Raw genomic sequence first — 13763 nt, forward strand, 5'->3', positions numbered from 1 at the left:
ACGGCAAGGCAATTTAGGACGGAGAGCAGAGCGGAGAACATCTGTCATCATTGACCCAAGAGAGCTGTATTAACAGCGCTTCCTGTGTCAGCTGTCACAAACCGAGATTTACAGAAGATACAGCACAATGCTGTGCTGTAGCTTCTGTATTGGACGGCAGGCTCATGAAGAGCTTGTTAGCCCTTGTGTGATATGAATAAAGTAAATGGAAAAAAAAGTAATAATAAAAATTTAAAAAGTGATAAAAAGATTAAAAAAATAAAAGAAATGCAAAATAAAAACGAAAAAAGTGATAGAAAACAACAAAATAAAAATGTAAAAAAACTAAAAGTGTTAAAAAAGTAAACTAAAATAAAAACCAACGCCGCCCCCCGCCATCTGCGTGTGAATAAATGCATGCGTGGGGCATTGTGTGTGCGCTGAGTGCTGCCCTCATTTCACTGTGTACCATATTGTGGTAGCGGGGCAGCAGTGCTCTCTAATACGCACAATGTACATTACAGGGTAAGTTCAATTTCCCAAGTAATTTGGGAAAATGGAATTACCCGCTTAAATCACAGGCAGTGCGATTTCGCACTGTTTTTTTTCCTAACTTGTGCAGAAGTCATAGCTCCATGCACAAAATGAATTGGCAGCCCCATTCATTCCTTTGGGATGGCCAAACTCCACAGGACCCAGGAGCATGTCATGGGTAGGGTCATCCCATAGGAATGAAGGGGCAATGGAGCACATGTGCAGTGTGAAGAAGAGCCAGGCATAGATTTATTTTGCGAAGGTTGTGCTGCACTGGGCACAGCAAATATAGCTGGATCGGGGCTGTAGGTAAATATGTTATACAATGGGTTTAATTCAGGGATGTGAAGTGTGAAAGCCACCTTGGCATGGACATTTGTAAAACTGTATTAATGCACAACACTATTTAATAGAGATTTATTTAAAATATACATTTAATATGTTTCCATATACATTTTATTTATTGGAAAATCACTTTTTAAATACATGTTGGATCCACATTTTTCAGTGAAAGAAAAGACTGCATCTTGAAGTCAAAATCAATAGCTCTTCTCTGAGGTTCTTTATATTTGCGAGTCATCCTGTCTCCCAGATAAGTGATCAGCTCACAGCACTCCACAAATTTCTCCATCTTCTTCCTGTACTTGTTCCGTATATAATCTGAATTGCGTGAATTGTATGCTACAAATACACAGACTCTCTTAGTAATAACATTTGGTGAAGACAACAACACATGTTCATATTTGAAAACATTGAACTTCATTTATCAAAATGTTTGAAGAAAAAAAAAAAGCTCACTTTGTTGCCAGCAGCAACCAAATGGTATTGTATTCAGATGTCAGAAAGCATCTTTTTGGTTGTCAGCGCAACACACACTAGTCTTTTTCAAAAACATTATATACAAAAAGGCCACAATTGATTATCCAAGCAGCGGGTTTATTTAACCTCCCTGGTGGTATGATTATGGAGGATTTTAGCATGCCAAAGCGGTACATTGTTTTTCATGGCAATTTGTTGTTTTATATTGTAGGCCTGTAATTCTTAGTAAATCTTAGGAATAACTCGCCTAAATCTGTCCAAACAAGAGTCCAGTAGACATCCCGGGTATGATAAAGTTTGAAACACGAAATCATAAATTATAATATAACAAATCATTTAAAAAAATTATAATACAGGGGTGTGGAATTCCTATCGCCCGACGCCCGGGACAGCCAGTTTCGGGCTCCAGGCGAGTAGTTTTTTTCTATATTTAGCCCGGCTGCGGGCAAGCAGCACAGCTGAATGTAGTGTGGGAGCCATTTTGTACAAGTGATTTTGAACGGCTGTACAGCCGTCCAAAATCACTTGTAACGAGCCTGAATCTCACTCCCTTCCCTCACTCGCTCCCCCTTCTCTATCTCCGGCGGCTGGCCGTGTACCGTTCTCAGCTGCCTCTCTCTCCGGGCTTCTTTTGCTGTGGTCTTCGCCCCCCCCTCTTGTGGGGGATTCGTGCCTACAGCAAATTAGGTTCCAGAGCATGGAGCAAGGCAGAGAATGCTTCTCTACTCGGCTCCGTGTGAATAGTGACACAGGAATGCAGCCTTCCTGTCACAGGAGAAGTAGCACCGAACAGTGCTAGAACTCCTGTGTTGGAGGTGACAGGGTCAATAAAGAGAACCTGTCACCTCCAAATGCTATCACACAAGGGTCTTGTTACTCCTTGTGTGATAGCAATAAAGTCAAGTGGAAAAAAAAAAGTAAAAAATAAAATATATATAACAATTAAACATGGAAATACATAAAAATGAAAAAAAAAATTAAAATAAAAAATATTACAAAGCAAAAAAAAATCAAAAATTAAAACCAACCCCTATCTGCATGCGAATAAACGCATGCATGGGGTGTTGTGTGTGTGCGCGCGGAGTGGGCGATCCGTTACCACACGGCAATCGTGCACAAAACCGCGTGGATGGCCGGGCAGTCACAGAAGCGCACGCCACCGCTGATCGCAGTGGCAGTGCCATTATTGTCTAATGGCACCCCAGACGCGCCAGGCAGTTTCCCGTCGCAATAACGCCCATGCAATCTTACATAATCGCGGTTGAAAACAAGACATGGTCCGTGTCGCGAAAAAAGGTACATGTAACCCCATTGAAATCAATGGGGCCACGTGGCGAACGCACACGGTCGCCCAAGTTTGCACCCGCCCCAAAGGGTAAATTCACTTTCCCGAGTAATTTGGAATTACCTGCACAAATCTCCCTCCCACTATACTTACCTTTCAGCGAACGGTCCTTCCCATCCACCAGTACGGGTGTACTATCTGTACCTGTTCCATGTATTCTGAATTTCGCTCGAAAATGCAAGCACTCGTTGGTCAGCGCGGTCACCTGACAGCACTGACCAATGAGAAGCTCTTCATGGCACTGCTAAATACGGTTTTGGTTAAAAAAAATAATTCTTTTTTTGTATCAGGACAAGTAGATTTCCATGAGGGACAAGTAGATCGGCCCCGCTTTAGTCCTTGGACAAGTAGTTTTTTTAAAAATTTCCACACCCCTGTAATATAATAATAAAAGAAATGGTCCAGTAAATGGGAATTCTGGGGGCTCTGCCTGATCCGTACCACAGTCAATAGAGTGCAGTAAAAGTGCAGGCAGGGCACTAGACAAAGCTCTAGGGACAAAATTGAAGTGAAATAGTTTGATACATAAATGTAATTACATTGTATTGTGTGTATTCTGTGTAAATGTCATGTTTGCACTTTTGAATTTCCCCCCACAGTGACGCCCGAAAACGAAACTGAATGCCGGCATCGGCCTGGCGCACACAGCAGAGGACACCGCGGACTCGCAGGGACAAGGTAAGTGACACTTTTGCACAATCCCGAGTGTGGCTCGGGGTCACTGCTCTTGGTACTGAAAATTAACCCCGAGCCACACTCGGGAATACCGCCAGGAAGGTTAATTAAAATTAAATCTCTATGCAACATAGTAACAACACGTAAGCCACCATTTCTGATTAGCTGCTATGGGTTTCTAATGCCTCACTGGAAAGTCTTGGGTGCAACATAATTGCATCCTATTATAGTGTATTGCTATATATGGTCTACCTATTAAAAATATTATAGGAGTACTATGGCCTCCCTTTAAAACATATGTGATGCAGCAATGAATTATGCATCACTAAGTGCATGCATCTGCACTTACAGTTTTCTTTTTCTCCTCAGCAAAGTGCCACAGATACCTGTTGAGCCTGCCAGTGAAGTCCACCTAATGCATCTTCCTGTATCAGGGTGGTAACAGTGCTGCATTGCTCCTGAATTCAGAGGAGTTGTCACTTGCATGTGGATTTTGCCTGTTTGCTCTACAGTAGGATGAAACAATGTTGCAGGCGTGTAGCTATCAGCACTGTCACTGCTGATTTACAAGACTGTAGCTTGTCAATCACCACCTGACCACACCTAGTCCTGCCCACTACTTTCTGAAATGAAAGCATTGCCTCTATTGCTGAAACCTTCGTACTGTGAGCTGCAGTGTCTGGGATGGGGAACGTGTGGGACACAAATGAAGGAGGACTTAGCTCTGTCACAGAAGGCAAAGAAAGTTTTTTGGTTACTTTTTGTTTAGACTGTCATACAGCAACCTTTAGTTGTACGTTAGGCTTCATCAAATGTATAATAACATAGTCCACCATCTAAGATTTGACTTACCTTTGAGGTGATAAGCAATATAAAGCAAAGCAGATCGTTTTACACTTAGAAACGGATACTTAGGCTTTAAACAGCCTACATCATTTAAAGCCTTTATTAAAGCAGTGGCTACTCCCTGGAAAGAAAAAAAGTGTAAGAATTACATCAGCAGAAAGAACTGTGCTAAGTTTGCACCATGTGTGTTTTTTATTCCTTGTCCTTTCTGCAAAAGGACCTCAGGAAAAACTAAAAAAACAAATTTAGGCATACAGTATGTTAAACCAATCCAAAACACCTCCATTAACCCTGGTCAATCTATGGTAAACCAGCTTCAGACTCAGAAGTAAGTCCATTGCAGCAAGTTTTTGGGTGCTTTCCGTGAAAACTGTCTGAATGGCTCTGTACTTAATATGGACCCATATAGACCCATCCATAGGAATAAATGGGGAACACAGCTGACACAGGGCCTGAACGGGACTGTTTTGAAGAAAAGGCTGTGCAGGAATGAAGGAAGTTTTTCCCTCGGGGAAGGTGCATAAATAAAAATGTCAGAAGGAAAGAAAAGCCCTTTACAATACATGTATAGGAAAGGAAAATAACAACAAAGTACATCAGGAAGTGTCTGAGACCGTTGTCTCAGGGAGGTACCTAATTTAACAGTGCAATCAGAATATAAAAGGCATCCACATAACAAACAAAATGTACAGAACAATAACTGATGTGTACAGACAACCAGGTCTTTATTGACTGGACCGGGGTGTATACAGGTGACCCAGTGGATTTATGGACAAGGTTTTGTAAGCTGTGTCTGACACATTCAACAGGAGGGGTGGAGGTTGGGAGAGAGGGCGGAGATGGGAGAGTGGTTAGGCAGACCATCACTTTTGAGAAGGTAGAGAGTGGAAGGATGTAGGAGCAACCCAGCAGGCAATGCAAATGGTGTGGGTGGAGGGGGGGTATATATATATAAAAGGGGAGTGGGGAGAATATGTATATATATCTAAAAGGGAAGTGGAAGGGAAATAAGGGGTGGATGGGGGGGGGTTGGAGAAGGGGCACAGGCATGTGGGAGGGAGCGGAAGAGAATGGGGAAGATGGTAACATTTTACAGTAAATTACATTTTTTATTTTTATGCAGTACAGGTATATTGCAGCAATGTTAAAATACAAAGGGAGATAATAAATGTACTATTTGCTCCCTGGTTGGAGAATGGAGGTTTGGTAGTTTTTATTTGATAATAAAGAATATTAATCCTATGAGTGTCTCAGATTAGCTTAGCTTAGCTTAGCTACTATATATAGTAAAGGCACAATGGCACATTTTACTATTGAGCAAGTACAATAATTGTCGCTGTATGTTATCATGATATGATGACAAAGTGTATGTTGCAACCAAAACCTTTTAAGAGTTTTAGATAGAGTAGAAAAGAGAAACCCCTGTCATATTTTTTGCTGTCCTGATGTGAAGATGTTCCTTCACTTCTAACTAGGGATGCACCGATACCGATACAAGCATCGGTATCGGCTGCGATACCGAGTATTTGCATGAGTACTCGTACTTGTGCAAATACTCCGATACAAAAAACGAGTACCTGTGCCGCGTCCGCCATCTTCAGGGACCCGAATCCGCCGCACACAGGACCTCCATCGCGTCTTCAATGAAGCAAGATGGCCGCAAACTCCTCCTCCAAGTCCTCAGTCATCTGCTCCATTCTGCCCTCTTCTCCCGCTGATTGGCCGATTGGATGATGACAGGCTTCCTCACCAGTCAGGAGTGACTGGTGAGGAAGCCTGTCATCATCCAATCGGCCAATCAGCGGGACAAGAGGTCAGAATGGAGCAGATGTCAGAAGTGACTGGTGGGAGATATGTTTCGCAGCGCACACCATTCCTGCAAGAGACACCGACGTTGGACCCTTTCTCCCATCTACCATCAGCGTGACCTGCCTTCACTCCAGCTGCCTCTACCATACAGTCCGTGCGGCTCCCCCACAGCCGCCGACGGCGGTCACACACGCGCTGTCCGCGCCGTAAGTACAGGAGGAGCTGTAGTAATCCCAGCATGTAACTGAACAGATGTGCCATATGTAAAAAAAAAGAGTCTGCATGACAAGGAGTGGCTTTTGAGGCAACAAAATAATGTATAACTGCTTTAACGTTGGTAGGTTTATTGTGGTAAAATGAGGCTTTAACACAGCAGAGCAGAAAAGAAAAAAAAAAAATACATCCATCCTCCTAGGACACTAGCAATAAAACGAGGCATGCTGGTAATGAGAGGGGTTATCTTGGGCTGCAGTATAACCCAAACCTGGTTACAGAGTTCCTGTGTCTCTCAATGAATAAGAAAGAAAAGATGTAGAAAACAACTATATATTCCCTTTAACCAACTGCTTTCCACAGGCCCCATACTACTGGGGGTACATATCCTCCACCTGGGTCGGCATTCCTAAAGTGAACCCGGCTCCGACGTGCGTATGCATCTCCCCACCGCCTGATCCACTCATAGGAGCCCCACACCCCGATCCCACACTTTGGGGTCTGCACATACATTAAGATACCCACCACAACTGCAGCAATCCACTGGGAACATCAGGAATTTCTACGCCCAGCATATAGGCACGGAAACAACAAAGGCCTGAGGACCACCACCTACATCCACCGCCGATGACAGCACCTCACTTATTACCTCGCGGTGAGTTACTACATTTCTATTACGGTATACTGCTTCATGCAAATACCTAACTTTAATATTCATTTCATTATTCAATGTCTTTTTTTTATATTATAACAGATGGCGATGGTTCAGTTGATGGAGCAAAATGGTTGTATGCCATTTTGCTCCATCAACTGAACCATCACCATCTGATTGCAGGAGCAACAGAAAGTGAGAGGAAATCTGTTCTGGTAGCAACTGTAGACATTTAGATTTCCCATCACTTTCTGTCACGGTGACAACGGTCACCAGGACAAACAGAGAGGAAGAATTTGCCTAGTGGGGACACCGACCGCAATGAAAACAAGACAAGGGTCCTAACCCTTCCACACACACAAAATAGAATAAAAAAGTTTTGACTATACAGACACTTTAAACTCATACTGGTGTATGATTCACCTACATTAAATAGCAGATTTTAGTTTTTATGATTAATAAAGGCACTGTTAAGAATAGAAAGGACATATAGTATTTAATGTACTACATTAAAGTATAGTAGTGAGATTTGAACCCCAATGTTACAGTAGATTGCTACCTGTTCCAGATATCCAGTTAAAGGAAGAGATGTTAGAACAATTGGCTCCATCTTTGGTGGCAGTTTAGATGGAAGTTTGTGGTTGCAATACTGTTCTGGGAGTCTAGAAACAAAAGAAGAGTAACGTTTAGTGACTGCTAGCCACTTAATCCCACTGCTGAATTTCATAGCACATTTTTGTATACTTCCTTAGCAGCTAGAAGCAAGTAGAGTTGATGATTTCAAAAGGTATAAAAAGCTTACTTGGAACTTTTTACACCTCTGGGTTTCCTTTCCCTGAAAATATACTAATAATCATTATATAATCCCAATAGAAAGGTCAGTGGGAGATGCTGTAGGCCTCACTTGACTTCACCGCACTTGTATTCCATTGAGAACTTCAGCCACGGTGAAGTCTCTCAGCCACAGTGGCAAAGGATAGCACAGCTGCAACAAAAAATAAATAAATCACAGCACCCTCTGGGGAGAAGAACCCTGCAATTCAGGTAAGTGGGTGTGTGGGTAATGTGACTATGTTTCATGACCATGAAACAGGTTCAGAAAAAAAGTAAACTTAGCCTTTAACCTGAAGCTTATTAAAGTAGTATTAAACTGTCAAACCTTTTGTTAATAATGAATCCAGATCAAACAAATATACATTGCCCAACAAAGCATTGCTTTACATTTTTGCCCAAACACTTACTATTATCATGTTTCTGAACAGCTGCTTCCAAGTCTCTCAGCTCAGCTTCCCTGAACTTCCAGTCCAGTACAAGATCACAAAGGACAGTGCAGACTCCAGCAACTGTTTATCTACTAGCTTGGTGGAGGGAGGAGAGGGGGCCAGGGGGAGGGAAATAGCTTGATTTGCTGTGTCTGTGTGTTTGTGGAGACACATATACAGCTTACTAGCACACACAAGGGTGACTGCGTAGCACTCTGCTTGAGAAAGGAGTCACTCTAAAACAGGAAGTCAGGACCAGTGCTCAGGGGACCAGCTGATTCTGCAGGAAACTAAAACTTTTAAACATCAAGGAGTAGCCTTGTAAATGACCCACTGTAAATGATTTAATCAGCATTTGGAATAGCTTAAAACCCTTTTGACTTTAATATCACTTTAATACAATACCTCATGAATTTTTGCAGCTTTTTTTCACTTTCAAAAATGTAGATTTTATCTCTGTATTCCACAGCATATTCAATGCTTCCAGGGAGAAGAGCTTCATACCTTTAAAAACATAAAGAAACATAAATAATAAAGCACATCTACTTACATGGGAACATAGAACACATAGCCTCATACTTGGACAGATATCTATAGACATAAAAAATACATAATCATTGAAAGTCAACAGGCTATAGGTCAAAACCTTCCAACCCAGCTGATATGGGTTACTGGAAAAGGACCATCAACAGTCACATTATCATCCAAACCTATTGAAATTGCAGGTAAAGGACAAAAGCTATGTACTACCGTGTTTCCCCGAAAATAAGACACTGTCTTATATCTTTTGGGGTTGCAAAAAAACACACAAGGTCTTATTTTCGGGGAAACAGGGTATGTACAGGTGTATTTACTCTTAATGGCACTATATTAGGTATATGAGAGATCAGCTGCTGCTCTAGACTGCTACAAAATTCTGAGAAGGCTAGTAGAGTGAAAACAGGCTAAGGTAATTTTTCAGAAGGTCAGAAGCAATGGGTATCACGGACCTGCAAGGGATAACAATTCTGTTATGAATTACAAACCATCGATTATCCAGAAAGTGATACATTGATGGAGTGCTTCAGAAATCATTTTTTGTTGTATCATTATAAACACTAATGTAAAGTATTTGTGTGCCAACCTTTTCTTCCCATCAACATAGGTAACTGGACAGTAGCCCTTCATTTCTGCATTTTTTGGGAATCTAGCCTTCACATCAGCCACTGTTAGTTTCTTTGGTAACATCTCAGGAGGCGGAAGCAGGCGTGGTGCTAATGGTGGAACATATAATTCCGGATCTTGTAAAAAGGCCTGTTAGAAAACACAAGCTATTAGCCATTTTGCTACCACATAACAACTCATATACTTAATATTAATGGGTATGAATGGAGTCGGGAACTATGGTGTTGGAGTATTCAGAGAGACAAGAAGCCAGCAGGTGACTCAGTTCCTTACACTCTCTATATACCTAAAATATAATTTTCCACTTTATTGTTGTCTCAATCTAATTTTAAATGTTGACTGGTATATAACTGTTTGGCTGTCTGTGAATGAGTACTGACTCTACAACCTTTCTCTACAACATTTGCTTATGTGTATTTTGTTTTAAAAACCAAATATATTTTTGGCACCTATCTGTGATGAAATCTTTCATGTGGGAGATCACACTATGTGAAAGCTTGTCAGAAGCCCATCCATCAACTTCTTGGTCAGGTGATGGTCAGGTGATCACAGGGAGACAATTTTCCTGGTCTGCCATTTGTCACCTGATAGGACTAGTAGGGACAATTCACCTTTGCTACATTGTTAGCTGCAAATGCTTTTTAAAGCATTACTAAAGTTCACTCCCATGGGGAGGGTGAGCTGTTGCCATAATGTGCAAGTATGCATACCTGCACATTATGGCACACTTACCTGACAAAGTGCCCTCCTCCAGCTATAACAGGTCCAGGCTCTACTCACTGCTCTGTCCCCCATTGCCACCATCTCCTCCACTGCTGCCTGTGGGTCCTCTGGCGCTCTGTTTTAGCCACTGGGTGGCCATGGATGATGTCCGATGTGCACAGGAGTTACATCATCCTCAACACCTCGCTCCATTCTCAGCATCCTACCGATGCCATGAATAAGCTGGTACTGTAGAGCACATGGTGCATTCCCTGGGCAGAGTACATAGAAATGTAAAAAAAAACTGCTAGTATCCAGGGGGAAAATTTTTTGGCAAAAGAGATTTAGCCAAAAAACTGTAACCGCTAGCAGTTTTTTGTTTCAGAGCTTAAGTTCTGCTTTAATATCCCAAACAAAAGCACATCAAACAGCAGTATCTCTGCATCATTTTACCCCCTAAACGTTGCTTTCAGAAATGTCTGTCTGAGATCGTACTGCCAAATTGTATTAGGCTGATGAGACTGTACATAAAAAACTGTGGAAGGAACCATACTGCTAAGTGTGATAGGGAGGACACCTATGAGCATTTGTGTTTTAGTATGAACCTACCACTGACAAAACAAAGTAGCAGAGAAAGATACCAAACTGTTTATGTCAGTCCTTCTATTTTCAGCTAATGATAGCTAGGATGGCAGCCCTTTTATAACATGTGGGTGGTAAAATTGGGTTTAAAGCAAAGTTGCTTGCACTGGGTTCTTGGCTTGGGTTGCAGGTACAAGTTGACTAAAATGCTGGTTGTGGCCAGTGTTTCAGGAACAAGATTCGGGGAGGTCTGTTGCAGGTTTGTAGAACCAGACTGACTCTCTATAGATAGCATGTACATATAAGTTTAGAGTGTAGACAGTTGTGGAAGAAAGCTGGATAACTATGTATCCTGTGTACAAACATGAATTTACAGTATATTAATTAATTTTTGCAATACAGTACTGTGTGGCCATGAAATCTATGTTCATAGGTGGAGGTACAATAAAGCAGCCTAAGTAACCATTCTACTGAAATCTGGCTCTGACCCTTACCTGCATTTAAAATCAGTTTCATATAACACTTTTATACAAACAGCAGCAGCACTAGAGACTTGCATGATTTTGAATAAACATAAATAGACAGTATACTGGTTGTATGTATATACGTGAAAATACAGCCTGCAGTAACTTTCTGTCAAATAATCATAGAGGTATGATAAAATAAATTCAACTTACAGATAGTTCATGCTGTGAAGCCATCTTGTAGTAGTGTCCACGGAATTCAGCTGCAAACTGCAGGGATGATGTTACCGAACAATCGACAAGCTCTCCTCTTTGTGCCAGGCTTACAGGACAGTATTGTCCAAACTCTCCCAGGCGAGACACCAGCTCTTGGTGGGTGATGCAGAAATCAGCAATAGCAGCTGCTTTACCTGTTCAAGTCACAACAAAATGCACACTCAAAATATGTGTTTACCTGTACTCAATTAATAAAGACCAATTATTTAAGAAACACAAAATACATTAACATTAGAATAAAGCACACACAAAAAAAATAGATAGGAACAGTGAGGTGATTTTATTAGAACTATAAGGTGAAAATGGTACCCGTTATTGACTGATCTTTATTTTATTGACTATGAAACCCCTATCCATAACCAACCTCATACCAGTAAGGCATTTTAAAGGAGAACTATGAGGCGAGTGCTTTTCACTCACCTCATAGTTCTAGCCGACTTGTGACAATGAGACTGTCACAGGTTGGCTTAGTAGATCGGGAGGTGAGCGAACACATACCGGCGTTCGCTCACCTCTCGATCCTGTCACGGCTCTCTGCCGTGACAGGGGAGGGGCTGGATTCCCCCGTCCCCGCTCCGATCCGCCAGGCTGACTGGCGGAACGGACGGGGGAGGGGGCGGGTACAACTGGCTCTGCCTCTAGATAGGCAGAGCCAGCTGTCAGTCACGCAGCTGGGCAGATCCAGACATAATTGTCGGGATACGCTTCAGCTACTGCTCGCGGTATACTGCGGCGTCTCAGTATACCGGGAGCTGCAGCTTGCGGTATACTGAGCCTAGGGTGACGGGAGGACGCTATTTTGTGTCCTCCCGTTCCCCTAAGGAGAACTATGGGGAAAAGCCTTAACCCCATAGTTCTCCTTTAAGTCTCAAGGGCATGTCTTGTACAATGCTAGTATGCACAGCCTGCAGGTACTTGGAGTCAGAAATGATACAAATGTCTGAGCTGCCTAGAGAAGCAGGTGAGTGATCCATATTTGTGGAAGCAGCTCAGCTTTGTTTGCCCTGTGCTACAGCCTAACTAAAGGTAGCTGTTATGTGGGCATAAAAGAAAGCATGTGTGTACATGAGGCCTTAAACTGGCATCTTGTTTAGTGTCTCTGTATATTGTTACCAGAGAATTTAGATTAACAAAGCTCTTTTTTTAACCATAATCTACATCAATGTGAATCTGGCCATACATATTAGATAATGCATAGAGGGTCTCAAATATGAAATGTGTTACTGAAAAGGAGTCTCTATATTTCCCCTAGCATCCCAACATCTTCTCTGTTTCTATTGCTGCTGCAGGTTAGAACATGCAAGGGAGAACTGATTGGTTAACAGGATATAAAAAACAACTTATTCCATCAGGCACCTCATACTAAGGCCTAAATTAAGGATATGATTGCCCAAAGAACACACTTTTGCTCCCAATAAATTACATACACACACACACAAACACACGCTTGTATTAGTTTAGAGTACACTTTGATTCACCTGTTTCTTTGTAATGTGAAATGAGAATGGAATTTGCTGATGAGCTGTGCCAAGGGGCAAATGTGACATTTAAAACCTGATTTTTGACATACCGTATAGACTAAATGTGTACAGCTGACTGTCTTCCTTTTACAATGAATAGTTTTACAGGTGTTGGGATATTTTCATACCTTCCATTGTTCTTTCCATGTAGGTTTGCACTTGATTGATGCTTACCCGGACTTCTTCAACAATTTGATTTGACACCCACCATTTGCTCCGTGTGGCATCTACTTCACACCAGTTTTGATGTTGCATCACATAATATTCCTTAATACGTTGGATCTCCTGCTTATAATTGGAGTTTCGCACAGTTAATATCTGTGCACTGTCATGTACAGGGTACGGCCTATCAGAGAAAAAAAAGAAAAGAACCGCAATCAGCAAGTGATGGTGGTAAATCATTACAATTCAGCACTAGAATACAGAAACATGCAAAATGTTAAAGAAAACCTGCACTGAGAGAAATAAAGTGGCTGTCACTGCTGATCTTCTTCTGAAAACACAAGTTACTTGATAGTTTCATATATGTTTTAGTCATATATATTTGCATGTAAATAAGTGAACAGAAGTTTCTAAATTAAATTGCTTCTGGAGTTGAGCCACCAACTGCAGAGAAATGTCGGGTACATACAGAGGGAGAGCTTGCCCCCTCCAGACTGTTTGATCCCAAAATGCCCAAGCAGACGCACTCCGATGAGGTCAACCACTCTAAGCCCGTGTAGGGGCAGTGCAGAATGGTTTGAAGACAAATAAAGTTGTTTTTAAGATGTGATCTCTTCGGTGTGCAGCTGCGTGGGCATTTTGGGATGGAATTTGCAGTTACTCTGCTTTTTACAACATGTTGAATTGTTAGTAATCATGGGATTCTCCGATAGATGAAATAGAATTAGAAAATAAAATAAGTAGTTAAATGTTGAATAT

The 13763-nt window shown here is 41.7% G+C and overlaps 1 protein-coding gene across 1 annotated transcript in view; it reads right to left on the bottom strand.

Moving 5' to 3' along the window:
- Nucleotides 1-984: 984 nt before the first annotated feature.
- Nucleotides 985-13763, bottom strand: part of AK9 (adenylate kinase 9) — a 90504-nt gene continuing 77725 nt past the window's right edge. The window contains exons 35-41 of the mRNA XM_018573994.1: nt 12971-13188; nt 11260-11456; nt 9258-9427; nt 8540-8638; nt 7432-7534; nt 4205-4319; nt 985-1194 (exon numbers count right to left, since the gene is read on the bottom strand). Of these exons, the coding sequence (XP_018429496.1) occupies nt 992-1194; nt 4205-4319; nt 7432-7534; nt 8540-8638; nt 9258-9427; nt 11260-11456; nt 12971-13188 (1105 nt within the window). The 3' untranslated portion in view covers nt 985-991. The remainder of the gene's footprint in view (nt 1195-4204; nt 4320-7431; nt 7535-8539; nt 8639-9257; nt 9428-11259; nt 11457-12970; nt 13189-13763) is intronic.

This window comes from Nanorana parkeri, unplaced genomic scaffold (genome assembly GCF_000935625.1).
Source record: "Nanorana parkeri isolate BGI_ZX_2015 unplaced genomic scaffold, ASM93562v1 scaffold2664, whole genome shotgun sequence".
Classification (NCBI taxonomy): Eukaryota; Metazoa; Chordata; class Amphibia; order Anura; family Dicroglossidae; genus Nanorana; species Nanorana parkeri.